We start from the raw sequence: 27,093 nt of genomic DNA on the forward strand, positions 1-27,093 counted from the left end.
TGCAAAAGGAAGGGAGATAGTAGTAATGGGGGACTTCAATTACCTGGATATTTGTTGGATGTCAAACTCAGCCAAGAGCATAAGGTCAAACAGATTCCTCACTGGCCTTGCAGACAACTTCATTGTCCAGAAAGTGGGAGAAGCAACAAGAGGAACAGCCATTTTAGATCTGGTCCTAACCAATGTTGATGACCTGGTTAGTGGGGTAGAAGTGGAAGGATCATTAGGCGCGAGTGATCATGCTCTTCTGAAGTTTACTATACAGCGGAAAGAAGCAGCCAAGCATACTAGGACTCAATTTCTTGACTTTAAGAAAGCCGACTTCATAAAACTTAGGGAAGTGCTGGGTGAGATCCCATGGATAGTAATACTAAAAGGAAAGGGAGTTCATGATGGCTGGGAGTTTGTTAAGAGGGAGATAGTAAAAGCACAACTTCAGGCAATACCAATGAGACGGAAACATGGAAGGTACCTAAAGAAGCCAGGGTGGCTATCTAAAGAACTTTTAACTGAGTTAAGATTAAAAAAGGATGTGTACAAAAAATGGAAAAGGGGGGAAACCACCAAAGAGGAATTCAAACAAATAGCCAGCACGTGTAGACACAAAATCAGAAAAGCTAAAGCACAGAATGAACTCAGGCTTGCTAGAGAGGTTAAAAGCAACAAAAAAGGCTTTTATGGGTATGTTCATAGCAAAAGGAAGAACAAAGAAACAGTGGGGTCACTCAGAGGAGAAGATGGTGAAATGCAAACAGGGGACACAGAAAGGGCTGAACTCCTCAATGCCTTCTTTGCCTCAGTCTTCTCCGATAAAGAAAACAATGCCCGACCTGAAGAATTTGGAGCAAATGATTCAGCAGAGGAAACACAGCCCAGAATAACTAAGGAGATAGTACAAGAATACTTGGCTAGTTTAGATGTATTCAAGTCTCCAGGGCCAGATGAACTGCATCCAAGAGTATTAAAAGAACTGGCAGATGTGATTTCAGAACCACTGGCAGTCATCTTTGAGAATTCCTGGAGAACAGGCGAAGTCCCGGCAGACTGGAGGAGGGCAAATGTTGTCCCTATTTTCAAAAAGGGGAAAAGAGAGGACCCAAATAATTACCGCCCAGTCAGTCTGACATCAATACCAGGGAAGATTCTGGAGCAGATCATTAAGCAAACAGTCTGTGAGCACCTAGAAAGGAATGCTGTGATCACCAATAGTCAGCATGGATTTCTGAAAAATAAGTCATGTCAGACTAACCTGATCTCGTTTTTTGACAGAATTACAAGCCTGGTAGATGAAGGGAACGCAGTGGATGTAGCCTACCTTGATTTCAGCAAGGCATTTGACAAGGTGCCCCATGATATTCTTGTAAAGAAGCTGGTAAAATGCGGTCTTGACTATGCTACCACTCAGTGGATTTGTAACTGGCTGACTGACCGAACCCAAAGGGTGCTCATCAATGGTTCCTCTTCATCCTGGAGAAGAGTGACTAGTGGGGTGCCACAGGGTTCTGTCTTGGGCCCGGTCTTATTCAACATCTTTATCAACGACTTGGATGATGGACTCAAGGGCATCCTGATCAAATTTGCAGATGACACCAAACTGGGAGGGGTGGCTAACACCCCAGAGGACAGGATCACACTTCAAAACGACCTTGACAGATTAGAGAACTGGGCCAAAACAAACAAGATGAATTTTAACAGGGAGAAATGTAAAGTATTGCACTTGGGCAAAAAAAATGAGAGGCACAAATACAAGATGGGTGACACCTGGCTTGAGAGCAGTACATGTGAAAAGGATCTAGGAGTCTTGGTTGACCACAAACTTGACATGAGCCAACAGTGTGACGCGGCAGCTAAAAAAGCCAATGCAATTCTGGGCTGCATCAATAGGAGTATAGCATCTAGATCAAGGGAAGTAATAGTGCCACTGTATTCTGCTCTGGTCAGACCTCACCTGGAGTACTGTGTCCAGTTCTGGGCACCACAGTTCAAGAAGGACACTGACAAACTGGAACGTGTCCAGAGGAGGGCAACCAAAATGGTCAAAGGCCTGGAAACGATGCCTTATGAGGAACGGCTAAGGGAGCTGGGCATGTTTAGCCTGGAGAAGAGGAGGTTAAGGGGTGATATGATAGCCATGTTCAAATATATAAAAGGATGTCACATAGAGGAGGGAGAAAGGTTGTTTTCTGCTGCTCCAGAGAAGCGGACACGGAGCAATGGATCCAAACTACAAGAAAGAAGATTCCACCTAAACATTAGGAAGAACTTCCTGACAGTAAGAGCTGTTTGACAGTGGAATTTGCTGCCAAGGAGTGTGGTGGAGTCTCCTTCTTTGGAGGTCTTTAAGCAGAGGCTTGACAACCATATGTCAGGAGTGCTCTGATGGTGTTTCCTGCTTGGCAGGGGGTTGGACTCGATGGCCCTTGTGGTCTCTTCCAACTCTATGATTCTATGATTCTATGATTCTATGATTCTATGATTCTAGATCAGACCTCCCTCATGCTGCCTTCTCAGTAAGACACCCACCCTCCCTGCCTATAATTTAAGGAAAAACAAGATGCATGTTATGATTTAATGAATACAATCAAAACATGGTGGTCGAACGTAATCTGTTCTGGAAGCCTGTTCGGCTTCCGAAACATTTGACAACTGAGGTGTGGTTTCCGATTGGTTGCAAGAGCTTTTTGCACTCAAGCGGAAGCCGCGTCGGACGTTCGGGTTCCGAAAAACCTTCGAAAACTGGAGCATTTACTTCCGGGTTTTCATACTATCGTATGAAAGAGGCGTTCGGGAGCCGAGGTTTGACTGTATCATATTTTTTTGCCCTGTGACAGGACCATAGAAGTGAAGGAGTAGAATGAAAGAGAAGAGGGAAATCAGTTTGGGCAGGGGGTTAGCAGGATTTACATCAAGTTGGGACTTGTTCAGTTTGCTGCAATGGAAGTTTATGCACCAGCCCAGCAACCCTTGTCCTCTGCTGATACCAGGGCTGGGATGACCTCGCCTGTGTCTCTGCTGTCACAGGTCAACTGACAGAGCAGAGAAAGGATGTCTGTCGGTGCAATATGTCTTCTGCCATATAGATATTCTAATAGATGCAAATTAGCTATTTTGCTTTCTCTCATTTGAGTCCATATATACTGAAGTCACAAGTTTCAGTTATGTTTAAAGTGTTTTATTTTGTATCACCACCCCATAGGATTCGCTGTTTTGTGCTGGGGTGGTCTGTTAATGCTCACCATTGCATTCACCTCATACCTGGCAATCTTTTGCCTGGCAAAGGAAGCACAAACCTTTTAGGCCAGCGGTTCTCAACCTGTGGGTCCCCAGATGTTGTTGGACTACAACTCCCATCATCGCTGAGCTCTGGCCTTGCTAGCTAGGGATGATGGGAGTTGTAGTTCAACAACATCTGGGGACCCACAGGTTGAGAACTGCTGTTTTAGGCGGTGGTGGTGGACGACAACCTTACTTTTCTGCCAAGGCATGAATTTCCTTTGTAGTAATTCATTTGGGGTTGGGCTAATTTGGAATAAGCACCACTTGGAACAAAATTATCCCCAACAACCTACCTCTGGGGTTGGGCCCGTGGGGGGCAACAATTTATTTTAATCGGATAAAATACTTCACTTTCCATTTGTTCTGCTCCATAGAAAGAGGGAAGAACACTTTTAAAAGTGAGGAAAGGAATTGAATACTCATGAGAAGGAGGTGCTGAAGCAGCATTCAGCCCCAGAGCCACAAGTTGCCCACGTTATAGCTTTAAAGAATGGGTAGAAAGTCAGTACTGTCATTTCTAAGACATCTTAGAAAACGTAGACATTTTAAAAAGCATGCAACTAGTTCTGCATGCCCACTAGGTTCTGGATGAGTTTCCTGAAAAGCAGTGCCCTCACCTCACTCAGAAGTGGGAAATAATTGCAAAAGGTGTTTACGAAATGGCACGGCAATCTGCCAGTGAGATGTCAAAAAAGTGTCAGAAATTCCACCTGAAATAGCGCTTTGGAATCCAGCCCCAATATTTATCTTTGACCTCTTCCAAAGTGGTCATTTTGAAGAAAGGATTGAGTGCCCTGGGTAGAGAGAGAGTTGTAGTACTGGTGTATTGTGTATCTAAAATTTCCACATTGAATTCCTGGGTTTAATTTCGTGCTCCTCGTCTGGTGGAGTACCTTTGGACAGTTCGCAGCAACAATATTTTTCACACTCTCTAGTGTGAATAATTGCCCTGTGTTTCTAAAACGGCCTCCCTGAAATTCACTAGGAAGGGCATCGTGTGTCCTTTTCACATCATTACTATAGTTGTTTTTTAATATATAAAAAACCTCATGTTGGTGAAATTGCCTATTATTATCATCATCTTTATCTCGGAGCTTTCCCAAAGCTTTGGCTGATAAAACAGCTTTTGCATAGAACTCCTATGTTCTGTATGGAATGTGGGGTTTAAACATTCCGGGACAATTGTTTTCATGACTGTTTTCTCCTGCCACATTCTCCCCACCCCACCCCATCCTACCAGATGAAACTGAGTATGAATATAGTGGAAGTGAAGAAGAGGAAGAGGAAGTGCCTGAACAAGAAGGAGAGCCAAGGTAGTGTATCTCTAACATGGTGATCCAACAGAGAAATGTTAGGGGCCAGTTAAAAATTCTGTGAACATCTGGTTTGCAAGATCATCAAACTCAAGAAAATAAGAGCAGACCAAAGGCCCATCTGGTTCAGCATCCTCTTCTCACAGTAGCCGGACAGGTGCCACCAGGCAGGTCCTGGAGTGTAACAGCAATCTCACCGCTTTAATTCCCAGCAGCAGGTATAAAGGGCCAAGTTGCCTCTGCCAGTGGAGGTACAACATAGGCATCGTGGCTCGTAGCCTTTGATATCCCCACCCTCCATGACAGTAAGGTCTTACTCTTAAAAGGCAGGGATAGAATCCTTAATATTAATGATTGATGTAGAATAAGGAGTTTCTCTCTCTGTGTGTTTGTGTTGGGGGGCAAGGAATCTATTTTATCATTTGTCCTGAAACCTTGTTAGGATTGCCATCCAGCTTAGAGTTGAGTGTGTGGCAGCTTGGAACAGAAAGCTCACCAAGGTTCATATCCCAGTTTAGGTGTCAATCTCATTCGCTTCGTCTTGGCCTAATCCTCTCGGCAAGATGGAATAATGTTTAAATGATTGCAACAACGGCGCATGAGTGGTCCAGTGTCACATGACCAGAAGCAAAGCAATGACCTCATTTCCCATCATGCAGGGGGGAAATGTAAAATATTGTTTGCTTGCTCAATATTAAAGATCTCGAAATACCAAACATACCAAATGGTAGCCTAGGCAAATACGTTGTCTTGGGATATGATAAGCACCTCAAAGCACAAAGATGCTTGAGACATTGCAATGAATAACTTGGAGATTACTAAGAACCAGCTGTGTGTGTGTGTGTGTGTGTGTGTGTGTGTGTGTGTGTGATCGCTTTCCCTTAAAAACAAGAAAGCAAAACACCCAGATTTTTGTTCATACTTCTGGAGAAAATTGAGTACATTCTGATTTCTGCTGATTTGGCACTCCCAACTTCCCCCCTCCTGCAGTGTTACTGTACATTTTAGGGCTCCCCAGGGGAAATCAAAGAAAGATGTGAAATGAAAAAGTTCCCAGCAGCATGCTTGAGTTATTTACTTAGTGGCTTTTGTTTGGGTTTTAATAACTCCCCCCCCTTCTTCTTACAGTTCTATTGTTAATGTGCCTGGAGAATCCACCCTCAGACGTGATTTCCTGAGATTGCAGCAGGAAAACAAGGAACGTTCTGAAGCTCTTCGGAGACAACAGCTGCTACAGGAACAGCAGCTCCGAGAGCAAGAGGAATACAAGCGACAGCTGCTGGCAGAGAGACAAAAGCGCATTGAACAGCAGAAAGAGCAGAGGAGGAGACTAGAAGAGGTAGAAGCAGGCCAGAACGGAAAAGTCTACTCTTTTCACCTTTTGTTAAAAGGGCCAAAGGATACAGATTCTAGCCTAAGATGCTGAAAATGTTGGAGCCTCTGAATAAACACCTCCTGCTGTAGCGTTTCTGATTCTAGAGTACTTGGATTGAGGCAATAGGTCTAATGATCAGGAACAGCCAAGCCAAAAGGGGAAGTTTTATTTGTCTGTTTTGCAGCTTCCTTTCTGTCCTGCAGTGTCTGAATTGGGTGCTAAAGCTTGGTGGCTATCAGGCCATTTCTATAATAATAATAATAATAACAATTATTATTATTATTATTATTATTATTATTATTATTATTATTAATACCCCGCTCATCTGGCTGGGCTTTCCCAGCCACTCTGGGCGGCTTCCAACAAAATATTAAAATACAGTAATGCATCAAATATTATATGATGACGCAAAATGTAATCCTAGCCTAAACATGCTGAAAGTATCCAATATCTGCCTGCTGGATTATTCACCATGAGGCTTGCCAACTATGGGGCTGAGGCCTCTACACCCCCCCCCAATGTCCATTGGGATGGGGCTCAGCCCCGCAATCTTGAGGGGGTAGAGGAAGCCTGGCAGGATGTCGCCATGGGCTGCGCGGCATTGGGAGATGCCATGCAGACTAATGCATCTTGGCGCATGGATGTCATATCGAGAGGAGGCCTGGCCAGCCTTTCCTGATGCAACAGTCGTCACACGCAGACCGCATCAACCCTACCAATGTTGGGCGCAAACTTGGTGCCTGTGTTCATCATTTAAGCCTAATTGGGGTGTGTTCCTTCAACAAAGGAGCTGTGAGCAAGGGCACATCTAGTGGCTCGCTCCCCACCCCTTTCACAAAAAGGGCATGACTCTATGTAACAACTAAGTCATCATGTGTGCACCTGTGGGGGGGAAGGCTTTTATTTGACCTGGAGCTCTGCACAATCGAAGTTCCTGATTCCAGTAGGCCTCACATAGATGTGGAGCTCCACTTTAGATGGGTCATTCTCTTCACACAGACGCTAGGGGCAGGATTCTCTGCATTGACAAACGCAAGGTTGCTAGTGCTCAAATTGGGCTCTAGAAAAACATGGTGTTGCCTACTTTCTCCTAACTCCAGTCTCGAAAAACAATGATCATTCACTTAGTTTTGATGTTTACAAGGTGCTCAACGGCTTCCTTAAATTGTTTGCCTTTTTCCTGCTTTGTGAGACAGTTTTGTTGTTTTTAGAAGTTCTTATATAATCATTCTTGTCTTAGTTTCACACAAACAGCAAGACTCGGCAGACTGAAATACTTTTAAATAATTACCTGAGGGCTAGTTCACAGATGAGAGCTTTTTTTGACGCTGGCATTCAGTTATTATGAAGCTGTCACAGACTAAACACTACAGATAGAACTTTCATATTGCCGGATGTCATGACAATTGTTCAGAGACAGCGGATGTACTAGCCTAAAACTGGCAGAGGTTTCTAGAAGTTTGATTGTACTTTGGCCCGACTTAGATGCCATGGTTTCACTATGATGAACAATGATTTATTGGCCAAGGAAAAAAGCAATCCCTCTTTGCCCTTCTCCCCCTGCTTTGAGCACCTGGTTTTGATGACGATGCTGTGGTTTCTTAAACTACAGTTTCCAGTTACATTCCAACTGGGAAACTGTGGTTTCAGGGCTCTCTCCCAAGTGTTTCATATGAAGGCATACTATACATTTTTGCTTAAAGGAAATGCATATACAGAGCTATATGTTTTAGCTAGGGTTGTAAATGAGCCAGGATTGCAGTGACTCGAGACGGTATTATATTCTTTTGGCTAGTGGCCAGAGCAGGAAACAAAAACCTGGGAACTGGGGAAGCTTCTGTTCAGTGTGTTATTTATTCCCATATTTTCTGTAGGATTTTCACTTTGTGAAAAGGTGGTGTGCTACAGAAGGGGTACTCTGTTCAGAAACATTTACCACCTTAGATGCTTTTGTGTTCTGCACAGAGCAGAGGCAGATGGTGCATGTTTAGAAGCATTTGGTGTATGTCATGTTTTTAAAAATATGGCAGTGTACCATGAAGAATTAAGTATTAATAAGACATGTTATTGAATTCTGTTGAATCTGTATTGTCATGTTCCCTATTACTGGGTTAACTGACAAAAATTTGACTGGAAAAACCTTCAGTTTTCAACAAGAACAGAACAACTAATGCTCAAACTATTTAGAATCTTTTTGGCCAGATAACTAATAGTGATTCTTGGAAGGATGTTGACCAAACGAACTATTTAGGGAGAAGAGGAAGCAAATCAGAAACTGAAAAAATATATGAGTCAAGTGGCTTGAGGACTGTGTCCTCAATTCACCTTATGTGTTGCAAATGCAATAAAGTAAATCAAGGGAAGTTGAATGATTCTCTCCCCCCTCCCCCCAAATATTTGAAGCCCTTTTTCGTATGTTCTTTAGTGGACTGAACATTGATAGTAAAGAAGCCATGGATTGCTTTGTTTTGGGTAGTGGGTTTAAGGCTATCTATATAGCATTTTCCCATATGTTTTGTGACAGGGATTACAGGAATGTTTTATACAATAAGTAGTTTCTGGGGATGTAATGCCAGCCCTTTTAAAATATGGGATTGCTTTCCAAATACTGGCACACACCCAGATGGATTTGACAGAGGTTTTTTGCAGAGTTGCATTGGAAATGCAATCTTTTTCAGAATTTAAATAAGAGTTTGAAAGCCAACGTGGTATATTAAATGGAGCGTGTGCCCTGAATGTGAGAAACCCACTGAAATAGAATCCAACAAGGATCCTGGTGAACTTCTGTAATGCATGTCCAACAACCCATTCCTTAAGACAATACATTCTTGTGTTCTCTAGAACCATTCAGGCTGGATATTAGGCAAAGCAGCAACATAAGCTGGGCCTATAGCAAAAGCCCCAAAGTCCTGCAGTTCGTAATAGTATTGAGATGGGCTGCAGGGGTTTTTTTTTTGTAGGCTGTGTGTGTGGACTGCTGAGCTGCAAGTCCAACCTGGTCTCCCACCAGCAGCAAAATCAGTGGCAGCTACACTGAACAAGGCACCTCCTCACACATTTGTGTATTGTTGTTGATAGGTGATTGGGGTACTCCTGAAACAGGAAGGAGGAGTGCTCCATTGTTTCCCAAGCCATCCCAGGAAACATTGGAGCAGATGTCGCCATCTGATCAACTTTTTAATCACACACAGCATTTTTGCACTAGTGGCAACAATATTGCTTATTATTATAATATTTATTCTACACCTTTCCTCCAAGGAGACAAGAGGGCATAAATAGTTATCCCCTTTCTCATTTTATCCTCACAGTAACAGTATGCAGTAGGTAAGGGTAAGAAACTGTTACTGGCCCAGCAAGCATCAGTTAGGGATTTTATATGGAAGCCAACCTCAAGTTGAGAAGTAACATTTAAACTTGATTGATGCATCCCTCTGTTTCTAGTATCTGCCACTTTTGCATGTATTGCTCCATAGATTTTTTTCATGCTGTATATAAATTAATGTGCATTTAGAAAAACATCCACACAGAAATTCAAATTTAAATATGTACTGTATATAGATAGCATTTTTGAAAAATATATATCTTAAAATACACATTTTTATAGTGTGTTCTCTCCAGATACGCTGCATTTTGATGTTGTATTGGGCCAATAACTGCATTTCAAAATTTGGGAAATGGAAATCCAAAGGATGTTCTGGTCAGGAGGTGCAAATCTGACCAATGTTTTTGCAAAAAACTCAAGTAACCTTAGACAGAAAAATAAAAAGCTGAACTTGGTTGATTTAAGAGTTGAGCGAGGTTAGACATTTGTATACATCACAATATATACATATTTCAAATGCAGCAACAAAGAAGAGAACGGGAGGCTCGGAGGCAGCAAGAGCGGGAGCAAAGGAGGAGAGAGCAGGAGGAGAAGAAACGAATGGAGGAAATGGAAAAGAGGCGCAAGGAAGAAGAGGAGAGAAGGAGAGCAGAGGAGGAAAAGAGGAGAGTAGAACGAGAACAGGTAAGTCAGAAACAATGCGGATTAAGTATGAGTTCCCTCCCCACCAGAACAAAATATTGAAGAAAACCAGCAGGAAGCCTTGCGTGGTCAAAAAAACATCCATATTGCATGTAAAAAGAATATTTGTTGCATATGTCACACCTAATGGGCTTCAAAATACAGTTTTATTTAGGGGTGGGACACACACCCAAAGAAGGCTGGAGAAGCTGAGCTTTATATTGAATTATATTTGGCTCTTCGCTCCCCTTCTTAGTCACTCGCTATAGCACATATGGAAATTTATTACACAGAGCTATGGCATTTAAATTGCTTGACATGGTGGGTGAATTTCCATTACATTCATTAAACTGAGGCAAGATGGGCCTTAGGTTTTGTGCTGTTACGATCTTTCAAATGCCAAAATCAAACTGTGCATATATATATTTTGCAGGCTTGTACACTAAAATGCCTTAATAGGGGCCTGTTTTCCAAATCGTATCAGCCATGCCTGCTTAAAATGAATTATAATTTGATACATGATGTAAAAAAATCAAATCAAATGCCTTAATATAAGTATCAATGTCAGTACTAGGAAAACAATATTCCGTGTAAGTGGTTACATAATTGGGCCTGAAATAACTTAACACTTTGTATTCAGAAAAAAAAAAATAGCGCTTGCCACTATGGGTAATTGTACTTGGATTGCAACAATTTCCCCTCCCCTGCTGTGACATTTATTTTGAGAATTCTGAAATGGTAAAAATGAATATTAAGTAACTGAAGCACATAATGGCAGAAATGTTACCTACTATTAGATACCCATGTGTGCTAGGTTGTCCTATGAAATGGCGGTAAATTGCCCCAAATCAGGAAATTCTGCATGCAGAAGAAGGCCTTTGTAGCCCTGCGAACATGCGGAGGCTACACACCTCGTCTCACTCCCAACATCCCTTTTCCTGCCAGCTGTGGGGTCAGTCTATCATGCATTGAGAGGGAAGATCTGAATGGGACATTAGGTCGATCATACGGAAGTTTCTAAGCACATTCAGCAGAACACAGTGAGATTCTGCCAGCTGCAGTCATGCACAATTTATGAAGGCCTGAAGCTCTAGCAGTTGGGGACAGGGATGTTTGGGGTGGGACTAGGTGGGCAGTTCTGCCCCTTCCGCACGTTCTGAGAAGAGGGCTCCTGCGTGCCACAAACATCCACCTCGCACTGCACATCTGGGCCCCATTGAATGGGACGGTGATGATGCACAAATCCATTTGAGATTACTAGTTGCATGCAACTAGAATTGGACCGGGGCTAAAGGGGGGGGGACCCAACCTTCTAACAATACGATGGCAACTCAGAGAGATGTTATTCAAACTCTATCCCTATGGCTGATTTTAAGAAATTACACTTCTGTCTTCACTTCACCTGAACTCTGTATTTGCAAGAGGTGCATATAACAAATCTGTATACATCATTTCTTTTCCTTCATGAGATTTCAAGTAGCTCCCATTTTGCCACAGCACTGAATCATTAATTGCTTTTGCATACACTGTCTCTCTGTGTTTGAGTGCATGTCTTTTATGTTACCTACATTTATTAATTTGCATGGTAGGATGTTCTTAGCTTCGGATATGGTGCTGCATATTTAGGCTTGGTTTAGTGGGCCAGACAAACCAGTGTTTGACTTCTGAAGTGTAAGGCTTAGATTTCCAGATGAAAAGGCTTTTTTGGTCTTCTACCTGTTCTCTAGTGGATGTTTGTTTGTTTGTGTTTTGTCATAACCACCACATACTTGGGCAAGACTGGCATTGCTTTGATGACAGAGGCTAGGATAATCTACAGTCGAGGTTAGAGTTGTGTTTGGCAGAGTAGTTACCTGTGGGAAGCTTGCAAAAGGGATGCCTTAACGAAGCCTGGCTCTAGCTGTTGCTAACGGTCCATCACACAGTGCCTAAAACTAATTATTTTAATAAAAGTTGCATGTGGTTTTGCGTTGGCTGTGTTGGTAAGACTTGTTGTGTTTTTAACTCTCGGTTTGTTTCCAAAATACATTTTTGCTTATTTTTTTCTTTAATAAACATTTTTCAAAATTCATCAGACAACCTAGGAACTCTTCCCACCTGACTTTCTCAAAAACCATCTTAGTCTTTTAGTGGAGTACTTTTCAGCCATTACTTAGGTCAGTGTTTCCCGAACTTGGGTCTCCATCTGTTTTTGGACTACAACTCCCATCATTCCTAGGTAACAGGATGTGGTCAAGGATGATGGGAAATGTAGTCCAAAAACAACAGCTGGACGCCCAAGTTTGGGAAACACTGCTTTAGGTGATAGGGTTTTCTTAACTTGTTCATTGAGGATTCACAAGAAGCGATTCACCCGAAGTGAATTGTCACCTGAAGGTTGCCTGGGGTGGTTTTGCTACTCAGGTGGTTTCGATGCATTCCTGTTGTGAACAATTTTATTGCTGGGTAATTTCTGTGTGACAGGAGTATATCAGGCGACAGCTAGAAGAGGAGCAGCGGCACTTGGAAATTCTTCAGCAGCAGCTGCTCCAGGAGCAGGCCATGTTACTGGTAACGCACCTGTATCTGTTTTTGTTCAGTAGCAATAGGTTTTTTCCCTTTCTCTGGCTGGTGTCCCAGGCTTTTCCCAGTTGGACACAACTGAGCTTTACTGTATGCACAATAGAACTTGGAACAAAAGCCATTTATGTTATAGTGCATTGGGCTGGCAGGCACATGTGAAAATTACTGTATCACAGTGCAATAAGGGTAGATTTCTGTTTTTAAAGTTGGGGATGTACTGGCTTTGGTAGTCAAGTTTTTTGTTTTTTTGTTTTTGGAACAGCCCTCCTTAGAATAACAAGAGTGCAGACCATAATATTTATTCTTCTTCTTATTAAACACTGAATATAAAGGCCAGGTTGTTGTCTCCTTCCCCCTTCCCTTCCCCTACCTCTCCTCCAAAAATACACTGTCCTTCAAGATTACACTTGATTGCTCTTCTTTAAAAAATAATTTAATTAATTAAAACACCACTGTTCCTTTGCGTTTCCAGTCTTGCTCAGGTTAGCATAAAACATCGCCAAGAAAAAAACAATACCAAAACCCAATACGTGCTCCTTGGGGTCCAGTTTTAATGGTTGGTACACTCGGTTGCATTGTAGCAACTGTATACCCTTGGTACTCACGTCTTGAATGCTGACCTGTTTTCTCAAAGGAATACAGATGGCGGGAAATGGAAGAGCACCGACAAGCAGAGAGGCTGCAGCGCCAGTTGCAACAGGAGCAGGCGTATCTCTTGTCACTTCAGCATGACCATAGGCGGCAGCAGCAGCAACAACAGCAACAGCAACAGCAGCAACAGCAGCAAGAAAGGAATAAACAAAATTATCATACTCCTGAGCCTAAATCCCATTATGAGCCTTCTGAAAGACCACGGGAGGTAACTGAAATTTTGAAATTTAGCAAGCTTTCTTCAACGCTTATTCATTTAAAACATTTATGCTCCATATATGCAGTGGATCCAACTTTAGAGTTGCAAACGCGGCAAATCTGGAAGTGGGTTTGCTGCTTGCATGTGCACAGAAGCACTCTGCAGCACTGTGCGCATAAGCAGTTATGGAATTTTGGGGATATGGCTGGGCCTCCGGAATGGATCCTGTTTGTAACCGGAGGTACCACTGTGTGTGTGTGTCTACATGTGTACACACACACACACACACACACACACACACACAGATATTCATATTCATTCCAAGGAACTCAAGAAGGGCTACATATTTCCTCTAGTTTATCATCACAATTATCCTGCAAAGTAGCTGAGGCTTAGAGTGATGATTTGAACCTGCTGCCTTTGCAGAGATGCCCAGTCCTGGATGTTGAACAGTATTGGGAGCCAGTGTGCTTCAGAGGTGGAAAAATGGACTCTACGATTCTGTGATTCTTTTAAAGTCTTTTAGGATTGGATCTATTTCTGCCCATTCTGTATGCAAGTGACTTATATCATTTTGCAGCAATAGATTCCATATATGTGTGTAATTTCATGTGCATTATATGGAGAATGCCACTATCCTCTGGAGGAACCAAGTGTGATGAATACACTGTAGGCAAGGATCAGAGGTGGGCTGATTTTCCAGCCATTTTCAGTTTTTCAGCCATTCTTGAGCTTCTCATTGAGAAACAGATAAACCTTCTAAGGGACTCCTGGGTTTTCATGCACACACTTTGCAAACCTTTGCAGTAAATCGTTATGTAGAAACACTGTTGTTCTATTAGCACCGTTTCTCTCCCCCCCCCCCCCAATTCTGGTTGTGTGTGTCTGTGTGTGTGTCAGTGTCAAAGAGAGAACCGTTTTACTAGTTAGAAAGACATAGTAATTCAAATGTGCTTTTGTAGTTGATGCAACTTTTGCAAAGTTTTGTCATACCTGGTATTCCTTGAAATCCCACGAAAGCCGCAGACAATCTTCCCGGTCAAATGTGGCCGTGCAAGTCCAGCTCATGTACTTTTTGGTTTTACTTTCAGGTTGATGATAGATATAGGAAAAATAACCAGGGCTCCCCTGAAGCGCAGTCTAAACAGACGAGCAAAGTGTTGGAGCCGCCAGTGCCTTCAAGATCAGAGTCCTTTTCAAATGGAAATTCCGAGCCTGTTCAGCCTTCACTGCAAAAGCCAATGGAACCACAGGTAAAGGCAGGAAAGGTCTCTGGGAGAAGTATGTGGGAACCTGATGAATGACCGAGAGGTATGGAAAGCCACAAATACAAATGAAAAACGTGAGGATGACTGTGTCTTGGAAAACACGTTCATTATGTGTGAATCACTTGTAACTCCTGCGCTAAGCCAAGCTAGCTAACACTGCCCTTGCACCCACTTTTTTTTCTTTTCTCCTGGTAAAACTTAAACTTGCCCTGACTTCCTGCAGCTTTCCTTAAAAGTTTGGTGGGTTGTAAGGAAGAAAAATGTGTTTTAGTGTATTCCGTTGAAAAACTTGGGATGAAATACAGAAACACTTGCATTCCGCCTGCTGACTTGATCTTTTGGAAGGACAGCGATGCAGCAATTGACCCAGAATCTCATTGCTTTTTAATGGTGGTTTCCCTTAAAATTCTTCCAATGACAGCTGAGTCATCTAGTGGCATGACTTAAGTAGCAAGCTACTTATGGCAAAAACAAACAAACAACTGCGTTGCACTTCTGCAATCAACCAGACTCAGTCCGTCTGTGAAAGCAGTCTTGGCCAGACAGCCATGCAACCAGGTCTCCAGGTGTAATTTCACCTTCATGATTGCTTTTGAGGGATGATTCCTTTGGCTACAAACAATATTTCACTAATATGTTCCCCTTTCTTTTTACTTAAGGATTAAAAAACAACAACTGAGTTCCTAGTTGAATTCATTTCATGGGATTCTGTTTGTATATTTGTGGGTGACACCATGTAGGTATAATATATTTTCAGAAGTAGTCATCTCTACCTTTTTATCCTTGTTCAGGTACAATCTATATACAAACAGGTTGTTGTTCACCTGTGTAACACAAGTGCAGAACCTTCTTTTATTTTGAGGTGATGTGTTAGAAGAAAATAACCTGTTTTTGAAAACCTTAGTCACTTTTGTAAATATTTGGCTATTACATTTTAATAGATCTTTGAAAACCTTTACAGCGGCATAGGTTGTCAGTAGAAGCTCAAGTAAAACACTTTCCTAAATATATCTAAAATGCAGTTTTAATATAATACACTTATGCAAGAAGCTTGCAGCAAAACAAATTGGCCGCTTCAAATCACTATGTGAAATTGTGGTGGTGGTGTCGATTGGGATGGCATTTTGCTCCCCTTTTAATTTCCTGTCTTCTTTGTCTTTGAAGCACTTAGAATTACTTCGTTTTTCCTAAGTTTGCAGTCTTATTCCATCTACTTGACTCCTGGGTTCCTCATTCCTTAGCTCCTCCTAAACTCTGGCGATTCTGTACAATATCCCTTTATGACATTTTAATCTCGGCAACACATGATCCTTTTTTTCTGGATCTAAAAGAACCTAACCTGCAAACTGTTAAGAGTCTGTTCAGCTGAACATTCCATGCCGGTGGATCAGCCAAAATCATCAGGGACTTTATTGCCATAATCAGAATTTGATACACCCGCAATACTTGTTCTGAACAAACACACACATACATCCACTTTCTCACACTCTTGTTGCATTAAATTTTGCCCAGTGCTCACTGTGCTCAGAGTCCTGTGATTACTTGTTTGTAGGGTGAGCTTGAATCTGGACTACTTCCCAGATTAATAGAAATGGGGTGAGTTTGGAAGCATTGAGGAAAACATTTCCATTTTCTTTCACAATATTAGGAGGGGGGGATTACTCTGGTGTGTTTATTTACTTTTTAAAAATGTCCTTAATGAGGTGTGCAGGCAGTGGTGGAAAAGAGTACTTAGCAAAATTATGTATACGTATATCCCCAAAAGAGGTGGCTATTGCAAGGCTTCCCTTCAGAGTTAACTATGGATTTAAAGCTGTGCTTCCATAGTGTGTGTGGTCATATTTATGTGTCATCTCTAATGTGCATCTCTAGTATAAATTATCTGTGACACATACAATATGTGTATATTGTTTTTTATACAGCATAGTGTATGTGCATGTTATATAATGCCACTGTGCACATATTTTCAGCCAGTGACTGCTGAAAATGTAAAGGGTGTCTTATTTTTGTTCTATGTGATTCCATCTTAATGCCTTAAAAGCAACTTACTGCGTGATCTAAAGATGCTGGCAAATTGTTTTGAAGCTAATATATACCGTACTTTTCCGTGTATAACACCCCCCCACGTATAAGATTCCCCTTTTTTGGGGGGACTAAAAAATAAGAAAATGGCGGGAGATTGCACAGAGTTGTTGAGCTTTTTTAGGAGCTAAAACTAACACACAACACACACGCATCGCAACAGCCTCCTAACATCTGTTCCCTTGCCAGCAGAAGCAGCCTATTGCCCGCCCAATTGCCGCAGCAACATCCAATCAACACCATCCCTTGTCGCAGACACCAATAACATGCTGCAGACTATCTCTGGCTCATGGCATCAACCAATCCCATACCCCCCCAGGCACTACCCATTTATAAGACAACTGAGAGCCAGTGTGGTGTAGTGGTTAAGAGCGGTAGTCTCGTAATCTGGTGAACCGGGCTTGCTTCCCCGCTCCTCCACATGCAGCTGCTGGGTGACCTTGGGCCAGTCACACTTCTTTGAAGTCTCTCAGCCCCACTCACCTCACAGAGTGTTTGTTGTGGGGGAGGAAGGGAAAGGAGAATGTTAGCTGCTTTGAGACTCCTTAAAGGGAGTGAAAGGCGGGATAGCAAATTCAAACTCTTTTATGTTAAACATAATTTTCCAGTAAATTTCAGTAAAAACGTGGAAAAGTACGGTATTTGCCAATATTATTTTATACTATTCCTTTTGATTTGATACTTGGATTTGAGAATTTTCATCCGGCATAGGTTCCGCAAGATGGAACATGACCTTATCGCTTCCCATTAATTTGTGTGCCCAGAGCATACACCCTCCAAAAAGCTGATTTTATGTTCTCTCTGCACCTCCCTTGCTTTTAAGCTGTATTGATTTTCAACCACCTGCTTGCCTTACATCATATCCCAAGTTGTGCTTATCCCGCCACCCAAATACCCTCTTTGCCTTTTTTATTCTGTGTTTTGATGGGGGGTGGGGGGTGGGAGCCCGTGTGAACAGAACGCATTGAATGTTCTATGTTTTGTTTTCTTCGTAAGGTACAGTGGTCCCATCTGGCATCTCTCAAGAACAATGTTTCCCCTGTCTCGCGGTCCCATTCCTTCAGTGACCCTTCTCCCAAATTTGCACATCACCATCTTCGCTCTCAGGACCCAAATCCACCTTCACGCAGTGAAGTGCTAAATCAGAGTTCTGACTCTAAGTCTGAGGTACCTGACCCCACCCAAAAGGCCTGGGCTAGATCAGACAGTGACGAGGTGCCTCCAAGGGTAAGGAAGTAGAAAGACAGAATTTTGAAATTTTTTTTAACAAAAAGAAACAAAAAGCAAAGCAAAAGTAATGAAAGGCATGCGCTAGATTTTTAACTAGTGAATTGCACACCCATAAGAACTACACTGGTATCAGAAACAGTACTTTAGGCAAGGAATTCTCCCTCCCCTTCTTCAGCCAAGATGTTACAGGAATTTCTGCCCTAACTTAACACAAAAATGCCGTATGGGCAGTGGCTGTTATATAGAAGTAAAATATTATGCCAAGTGATGTAGAGAAGAAAGCATATGAATAGCTGAAAGCTATCTCTTTGCCTCTAAATGGAATATCAGGCTTTAAACCGGTAGTTTTGTTGAGACATTTCTATCCACAAAGAAAGTGTTTTCTTGCTTGGTTTACTTCTGTCAAATATAATCTTGCTTTCCCCCAGTTCTCTGCCTTCTACTGATCCATTACTAGGCATTTGTTGGCTCCTTAGAGCTTAATTTCCTAAATTTCCCATGCTATTATAGCAGATTGCTTTTTGCACCCCTTGCTTCAAAGTCCTGTGTTCTAAACCGTCATGGTAGTCTGTGAGTGGGTATATGTGTTTGTTTGCTAGTTACCTACTAAACTCTTACGTTCTTTCCAGCATCTTAGATGCAGTCCAAAATGAGCTTAAGGACTCTAGTTGGTGAATTATTTTAGAACTATTTTGCTCAAAATGCTAGTGTTTTAATAATGTACCCCAATGCATAGTTGCAGCAACATTTTGTTCTTTTTTTTGCTATGCTGTGTTATCTGAATTGTTTATTCTTCCATGCAAGGTACCTGTGAGAACAACATCCAGATCACCTGTGTTATCTCGCCGAGATTCGCCGCTGCAGGGCAGTGGACAGCAAAATAACCAAGCAGGTCAAAGAAATTCCACAAGGTTTGTGGTATTGGGTTTCCCACTTCGGCTATTGGGAGGAGCAAATTGGAATCCATTGTTCCCCAAAAACACTTAGTGTTGAGAGATGCTGTTGTAAGGCAGTTTCTGCTGTATCTGAGAAGCTTCTAAGGGGAAGTTTATACAGTCTCATATAGGAAGTTATCTCATGCCATTCAACTATAGTTGGCTTTCTTTTGGAACCGCATCTTAAAGCATGTTCATAGGTAGTGCAGGCAAAAGGCCTCAAATGAGTCTTAGTCAAGATACTCTGAGTGGGAACCAACTCCCCAATTGCACCCACCTCTTCCTCTCACCTGTTGTCTATTCTCATGCTTGGGATCGGTCCATACCACCTCTCAGTAGGAGAGCACAAGCCATGTGAAAGTTACTGCTTCTTCTCCTTGCTCCTCTCAGTAATTGCTCATTCAGAGAGGGCTACGAGGCTTTATTGGGATTGGAAATAGGCAGTCTGCTGTGGCATGATAACGCTGGTCCTGGACGCTGGGCCTTTTCGTAGTGTTTGTGTGATTGTATCACCAGCTAGCGATAACCTGAAAGCAATTGTGCATCTGCCATGAAGTGCTTGTTCGACTTAGAATCATAGAATTGCAGAGTTGGAAGAAACTTCAGGCGTTTCACGTATTCATTCTGACTACTCATAAGAACATGATAATAATAATTAATAATAATAATAATAATAATAATAATAATAATAATAATATAATTTAATTTATTATTGATACCCCACCCATCTGGCTGGGTTTCCTCAGCCACTCTAGGCAGCTCCCAACTGAATATTAAAAGCACAATACAGCATTAAACATTAAAAACTTCCCTAAACAGGGCTGCTTTCAGATGTCTTCTAAAAGTCAGATAGTTGTTTATTTCCTTGGCATCTGATGGGAGGGCATTCCATAGGGCGAGCGCCACTACCGAGAAGGCCCTCTGCCTGGTTCCCTTCAACCTCACTTCTTGCTTTGAGGGAACCGGAACTGGACCTCAGTGTCTGGGCTGAACAATGGGGGTGGAGATGCTCCTTCAGGTATACTGGGCTGAGGCCGTTTAGGGCTTTAAAGGTCAGCACCAACACTTTGAATTGTGCTTGGAAATGTACTGGGTTAGTTATAGAGGACTAAGAATGTCTTCCGGAAAAAAGAAGCATTGTTAAGGCAATAAAATAAAATATTAACCTTGATCAATGTGGGTTTTTTAAAAAAACAAACAAACACCTTTTATTTTTATTTTTCCACATAGCAATATAGAGCCTCGCCTGCTATGGGAAAGAGTAGAGAAGCTGGTGCCAAGACCTGGGAGTGGAAGTTCCTCTGGTTCCAGCAATTCCAGTTCACAGCCCGGGTCACATCCTGGGTCCCAGAGCGGATCGGGAGAGAGATTCCGAATGAGATGTAAGACATGACGTTTTCTTTCGCTTTGTCCTTAGGAGTCTACAGATTAATCTGCATTCTTCTTTCGTATTTGTTGGTTCACTCAGGCCAGGGGTGGCGAACCTTTTTGGCTCCCTGCAAGCCAACTTGCAACAGGTGGGCAGAACAACCTACCTGTCAGTCACATGACACCATTATGCCCGCATATGATTGACAGCTGGCTGCCCTGCCCAATTGTCAGAATCCCTGGTGCAGGGTTCCAAAGTGCCCAGCACCCAACAGACTGCGGGGCACTTGGGAACCATGGTACAAGGAGTGTTGCTAGCCCTAAGCTTAGTGCTTGAGGAGAAGCTCCAATCGTAGGGTTGGCAAGCTGCTACTTTCTCCCTCCCTATCAGCTGAATTTGCAAGTGTTGACTGAGCAAGCCAGCGCCTGCAAAAAGTAGGTTTCTTTCTTTCCCATTAACCTGCCATTGGCTGATGGGGATGGGGTAGAAAGAAACTGGCTTTTTGCAAGCTGTGAGAGTGACTTGCAGCTGATGCCTGCAGAAGACAGCCTCTCACATAGGGCTTGCAAAGCACTTCTCTTTCTCCCCTACCCACCAACCTGCTTTTTGTACCAAGCAGGGAGAAAGTGCACAGCCAGCCATGGCAGGATTTAACCCTCCCTCAGCTGATGAGCAGGGAGTTAAATCCTGACACTTTGGCCGAAGTTCCCTGTTCCCTGCTATGAACAGATAGGGGCAGCCAGCGCAGAAATGGACCCCACCCTCCTGTCCATAAGTACCAGCAGCCATTTGATAGGTGGGTGGGCACCAGGGGAAATGGCTTCATAGGCCTACTTCAGTGTTTCTCAAACTTGGGTCTCAATAACTGTTGTTGGACTACAACTCCCGTCATCTCTGACCGCTGGTCCTGCTAGCCAGGGATGATGGGAGTTGTAGTCCAACAAGAGCTGGAGCCCCAAGTTTGAGAAACAGTGGCTCAACTGGTGGGCCAGGATCGGCCCGCAGGTTGCAGGTTCCCCACCCCTAATTAATTAAGGTATCTCAGTGGGGATGGAGAAATAAGATGCATTGAAATATTAAAACTCCTATTGCTTTAACATTCCTCTTAATTTGGAATTAACTAATTTATTCTTTCCCTACCTCTTTTTGGTCTTTATTCATGTAGCATCGTCAAAATCTGAAGGTTCACCATCGCAACGTAGTGAAAATGCAACAAAAAAACCAGAAGAGAAGAAGGAAGCTTTCAGACCTAGCAAACCTGTGGTGAGGCTCTCAGACTATGTTACCTCCTCATCTACGTCTGATGATGATGATGATAATAATAATAATAATAATAATAATAATAATAATAATAATAATAATAATTTATTTATACCCTGCCCTCCCCAGCCAAGGCCGGGCTCAGAGCGGCTTACAAGCAATAATAAAGAAGAAGAAGAAGAAGAAGAAGAGTTTGGATTTGATATCCCGCCTTTCACTCCCTTTAAGGAGTCTCAAAGCAGCTAACATTCTCCTTTCCCTTCCTCCCCCACAACAAACACTCTGTGGGGTGAGTGGGGCTGAGAGAAGTGTGACTGGCCCAAGGTCACCCAGCAGCTGCATGTGGAGGAGCGGAGACACGAACCCGGTTCCCCAGATTACTAGACTACCGCTCTTAACCACTACACCATACAAGACGAATGATTACAACTTAAAAACAAAAATAAAAACAACATTAAAATAATGGAACATTAAAATATTAAAATATAGCCTCATCGCAGGAGGAGAAGGAAAAGAAAAAAGAAATAGAGGGAGGGAGGGAATCAAATTGGCTCCAAGCCAAAGGCCAGGCGGAACAACTCTGTCTTACAGGCCCTGCGGAAAGAAATCAGATCCTGCAGAGCCCTGGTCTCATGAGGCAGAGCGTTCCACCAGGCCGGAGCCAGAGTTGAAAAGGCCCTGGCTCTGGTTGAAGCCAATCTAACTTCCTTAGGGCCTGGGACCACAAGGGTGTTGTTATTTGTGGACCTTGAGGCTCTCCATGGGGCATACCAGGAGAGGCGGTCCCGTAGGTACGAGGGTCCTAGGCCGTGAAGGGCTTTAAAGGTCAAAAGCAGCACCTTAAATCTGACCCTGTACTCCACCGGGAGCCAGTGCAGCTTGAAAAGCACTGGGTGAATATGCTCCCATGGCAGAGACCCCGTGAGGAGCCTCGCTGCAGCATTCTGTACTCGCTGGAGTTTCTGGGACAGCTTCAAGGGCAGCCCCGCGTAGAGCGAATTACAGTAGTCAAGCCTGGAGATAACCGTTGCATGGATCACTGTGGCCAGGTCGGGGCGGGAAAGGTAAGGGACCAACTGCTTGTCAGTGTGTTTGGGGCCGAGTCGGCGTGGCCATCCATCAGCAGATAGAGCTGAGTGTCATCAGCATATTGGTGACAGCCCAGCCCAAAGCTCCGGATAATCTGGGCAAGGGGGCGCATAAAGATGTTAAAAAGCATCGGGGAGAGAATTGCGCCCTGCGGCACTCCACACACCAAGGAGTGGCGCGACGACATTTCCCTCCCTAGTGCCACCCTCTGTCCTCGACCAGAGATAAAAGAGCACAACCAGTTACGGGCTATGCCCTGTATCCCCACGTCTGCGAGGCGGTGGTCCAGAAGATCATGATCGACCATGTCAAAGGCTGCTGACAAATCTAAAAGGATCAGCAGTCCTGACCCGCCTCGATCCAGTTGTCTACGGAGATCATCTGTTAGGGCAACCAGAGCCGTCTCCGTCCCAAAACCAGGACGGAAACCGGACTGAAATTGATCTAATGCCGATGTTTCCTCCAGGAACCTACCAAGCTGTTCAGCAACCGCTCTCTCAATTACCTTACCCAGGTATGGAAGATTTGAAACTGGGCGGTAATTGGATAGGTCTAAGGGATCTGATGAAGTTTTCTTTAAGAGTGGACACACCACTGCTTCCTTCAGTTCCCCTGGGAATGTCCCCGTGTCAAGGGACAAATTGATAATTTCAACCAGGGGGGTCCGCGCAACATCTGGACACTCCCTAATCAGCCAAGATGGGCACGGATCAAGGAGGCAGGTGGTGGGCCTACCAACTTGGAGGAATCTATCCACATCAGTAGGGAGTATCCGATTGAAATGGTCCAACACTGGACCTGAAGTCAGTCGAGGGGCCTCTAGTTCAGTCACTGTATCTAAATTGGCAGGGAGGTCACGGCGGAGCAACAGGACTTTTTCTTTCTCCGCAAAAAAGCTCGTGAATGCCTCACAGCTGTGGGTCGAATTTGTGCTTAAATTTGGTTGTCCTCCTAAGGACGTTATTGACCTAATTATTCTAAAAAGTTGTGCCGGGCGAGAGCTAGCGGATGCAATGGAAGCTGCAAAAGCTGATACATAGCATAAAAGCTTGTCATGTGAACTTTTACATAAGAGACGGCCTACGTTTAAGGTGCAGGAGTGGAGAGTTAAGAAGGGGAAAAAAAAGTTGGAAAGTTACATGAAAAAACATTTTCATAAAATCCAGCATTAGATATTCACTCAAGTTAAATCCTGTGAACAAGCAACACCACACCGAGTTAATGCATTTCCAGGAAATTATTTGTACTACGCCCATCATGCTGCCATTCTGGACACATGCAGAGTGCATTAATGCGTATCCTGGAAAAAGTACACAAACCCTTCTAAATGGATAGAGGTAGCCACATAGAAGCATTCTGTACATGACACTTGCATTGTTAAATCTCTACTCAAAGTGAGCAGGACACTTGATGATGATAATAATAATAATAATAATAATAATAATAATAATAATAATAATTTATTATTATTATTATTATTATTATTATAAATTTATTATTATAAATTCCCCAGCCACTCTGGGCAGCTTCCAAAAAAATATTAAAATACTGTAATACATCAAACATTAAAAGCTTCCCTAAACAGGGCTGCCTTCAGATGTCTTCCAAAAGTCTGGTAGTCGTTGTTCTCTGACATCTGGTGGGAGGGCGTTCCACAGGGAGGGCGCCACTACCGAGAAGGCCCTCTGCCTGGTTCCCTGTAACTTGGCTTCTCACAGTGAGGGAACCGCCAGAAGGCCCTCAGTGCTGGACCTCAGTGTCCAGGTAGAATGATGGGGGTGGAGACGCTCCTTCAGATATACTGGACTGAGGGCTTTAAAGGTCAGCACCAACACTTTGAATTGTGCTGGGAAATGTACTGGGAGCCAGTGTAGGCCTTTCAAGACTGGGGTTATGTGGTCTCGGCGGCTGCTCCCAGTCACCAGTCTAGCTGCTGCGTTCTGGATTAGTTGTAGTTTCCGGGTCACCTTCAAAGGTAGCCCCACGTAGAGCGCATTGCAGTAGTCCACGCGGGAGATGACCAGAGCATGCACCATAGTTCAGTTTGGTAATAGGCAACCATAGTTATATATTAGTAATAGTAAGAGCTATCAGATTTGCAACAATCCTAGCTATCTATGGCAAGAAGCTGCAATTCCAGTAACCATTTGATAACAATTTCTGAAATACAGAAAACAGCCATATTTGAATTTTTATTTTATACTGTTTTTGGAAACTGAAGTTGCTGGAATTAATAGAAACATGGCTGCAAACAGTTTTAGAATATACTGGTACAGTACAAGAGATGGTAGTTGCGGTAGACTAGGAGGGCTAGACTATTTCCCTAAACGTTCCCCTGTTGCTACCTTCCCAAAGCCCAGGAAGCTTCTGCCTGGCTTAGGGAAGGAGGTGTAATGCTCTGTGGACCAAGAGCCCGCTGCCACCTTCCCAATATGTAGTTCAGTCCTGAAATTATGAAGACATAGTAGTTCTCTCTGAATTGTTAAGATGCATCCTGTACTGTAGCACCAGCCACACATGCTGTGCTCTTACTGTCTGCAAAGGAAATAGCTGTAGCTCTTAACTATACAAATTAGATCAAAGAAACTGGAGAAAGTCTGCATGTGGCAAAGCCAATTACAAGGATTCTTGCTTGGACGGTCTGTGAAAGTGTGTACTGTAGTTAGTAAAGTACAAGCTTTTTGCTGCCTTGGCCTGGTCATTAGTTACTGGTCGGCTGTCAGAAGGAGATGATAATTCTGAGCGAGCGCTCTTCTGTTCAAACAAATAGCAAGGCACAGCTAACAACTACTTCTAGAATTGTACTGAAAACTCCTGCTTTTTCAAAGTACAGTGTTCTTCATTTTAAACGAATATTGGCTATCAAAATGCATCACTGAAACGGAGCAACAATCACACCATGAGTAAATGCCACATAACAACTCTTTTTTTGTTGTTCCTTCCAAATATCTAGCAGAGCGTTTCAAGTTATCCCTTTCATGTTACCATTTTTCCTAACGTGTGTATGTGTAGAATGGTTGAAAAAGCAAATCAGTTATCTCCCCAACACGGTCCTGATTCCTACTCATAATATTGTTGTAGCTTGTTGTTTTGTGTTCTGTTCCTTTGTTCCTAAATGGCAGTTTTTGAGCAAGCTAGTGATACAGCTTTAGCACCTTGAAGACTGGTTTTTTTTTCTTCCTATACTAAACTTGTGTTGTAATGTTTGTTTTCCCCCAATTGCACTCCATTCACTCTTGCCCTGATGTCAATTTGCTGAACCTGTTCGTATGACTGGTCTTCAGGGAGAAGTGGTAAGCAGTCAACTGTTCATTTAATGCTACTGAGAGCAATGAACCCTCTTGCCTTTGTAATTATTATAACATTTGCACAGCTTTGCTCAGAGACACTTGGGTGATACCCAACAGTGCCCTTCCACTTATGTAATGGGACTTCCTCTTCATCTCATCTCCCCCTGCAGACCTTATATGCTCCCCAGATCTGTTCCAGAGGGTTGGGGAACCCTCCCAGAGCAGAATATGGGGGTACAAGGGACTGCAGCAGAGCAGAGAGGAACGGGACACACCATCCCATCTGTTAGTGTTTGATAATGGTGAAATACACTAGGCAAACTTCCCAGCAATCAGTTTGACACCTGCCTTTTTAAGTGAAGTGTGTTACTTTCTATTTGAAATACACTTAGTTCAATTAAAATTATCAAGCTGCTTGACCATTTTGCTCCATGCACACCAAAGAAGTAATAGAATTTAAAAAAAAGTTTTCTGAAATAATAGCGTGGGCCTTTAAATCAAAAGCATCAGCTTGTGACTAAATAGATCCAGCTTTTGGAACCCGAAATGGGCAGTGTTATCCATCTGCTTGCATCCTTTTCTGCGGTCGATCAACTTGTGCTTTTCCTTCTGCTCCTTCTAGAATTTAACTGATTTGGCGAAGGAATTACGGGCAGTTGAGGATGTGCGGCCTCCACATAAAGTGACTGATTATTCATCATCCAGTGAAGAGTCGGGAACAACTGATGAAGACGATGATGACATGGAGCAGGAAGGAGTTGATGAATCTACTTCGGGACCAGAAGATGCTAGAGCAGTGTTAGTTCTCCTTTCCCTCTCTTCCTGATGTGATGTATTAATGGAACTTTTGCTTACATGGCAATTTCATTTTGTGAATTCTGGTAGGGCTTCCAATACTCTATTTAGGTATGGAAATTGCGATTCGTGAAATTGCTCTTTTAGTTCTTCTCTAATTCTATGATCTTGTAGAATATAGGATTGTGTGTGTCTCTTTCCATAATATAAACAACATTGGCAATCTGCTATATAAGGGTTCACAATATCCTATAACAGGAAAATGAATATGTCTTGAAGATGTGGATAAAGTAAGATGAATAGGTAACTGAAAAGTGCATGTTTTGAAGGCTCTGATACAGTAATTAGTTTCAGTTTTAATACAAATATATGACTTACCATTCCCTGAGAAGCTAC

General features: G+C 42.9%; 1 protein-coding gene across 4 annotated transcripts in view; it reads left to right on the forward strand.

The window, feature by feature from the left end:
• Positions 1-27,093, forward strand: part of MAP4K4 (mitogen-activated protein kinase kinase kinase kinase 4) — a 133,476-nt gene that overhangs the window by 87,179 nt on the left and 19,204 nt on the right. For 2 of the 4 annotated variants that reach the window (XM_053384221.1, XM_053384222.1), the window contains exons 11-22: positions 4,517-4,589; positions 5,718-5,928; positions 9,809-9,970; positions 12,431-12,517; positions 13,164-13,388; positions 14,471-14,632; positions 17,726-17,956; positions 18,764-18,870; positions 20,125-20,276; positions 21,429-21,526; positions 25,897-25,905; positions 26,525-26,700. In XM_053384221.1, the coding sequence (XP_053240196.1) occupies positions 4,517-4,589; positions 5,718-5,928; positions 9,809-9,970; positions 12,431-12,517; positions 13,164-13,388; positions 14,471-14,632; positions 17,726-17,956; positions 18,764-18,870; positions 20,125-20,276; positions 21,429-21,526; positions 25,897-25,905; positions 26,525-26,700 (1,693 nt within the window). The remainder of the gene's footprint in view (positions 1-4,516; positions 4,590-5,717; positions 5,929-9,808; positions 9,971-12,430; positions 12,518-13,163; positions 13,389-14,470; positions 14,633-17,725; positions 17,957-18,763; positions 18,871-20,124; positions 20,277-21,428; positions 21,527-25,896; positions 25,906-26,524; positions 26,701-27,093) is intronic. The other 2 variants (XM_053384223.1, XM_053384224.1) reach the window with 1 other exon arrangement.

Source organism: Podarcis raffonei, chromosome 4 (assembly GCF_027172205.1).
Source record: "Podarcis raffonei isolate rPodRaf1 chromosome 4, rPodRaf1.pri, whole genome shotgun sequence".
NCBI lineage: Eukaryota > Metazoa > Chordata > Lepidosauria > Squamata > Lacertidae > Podarcis > Podarcis raffonei.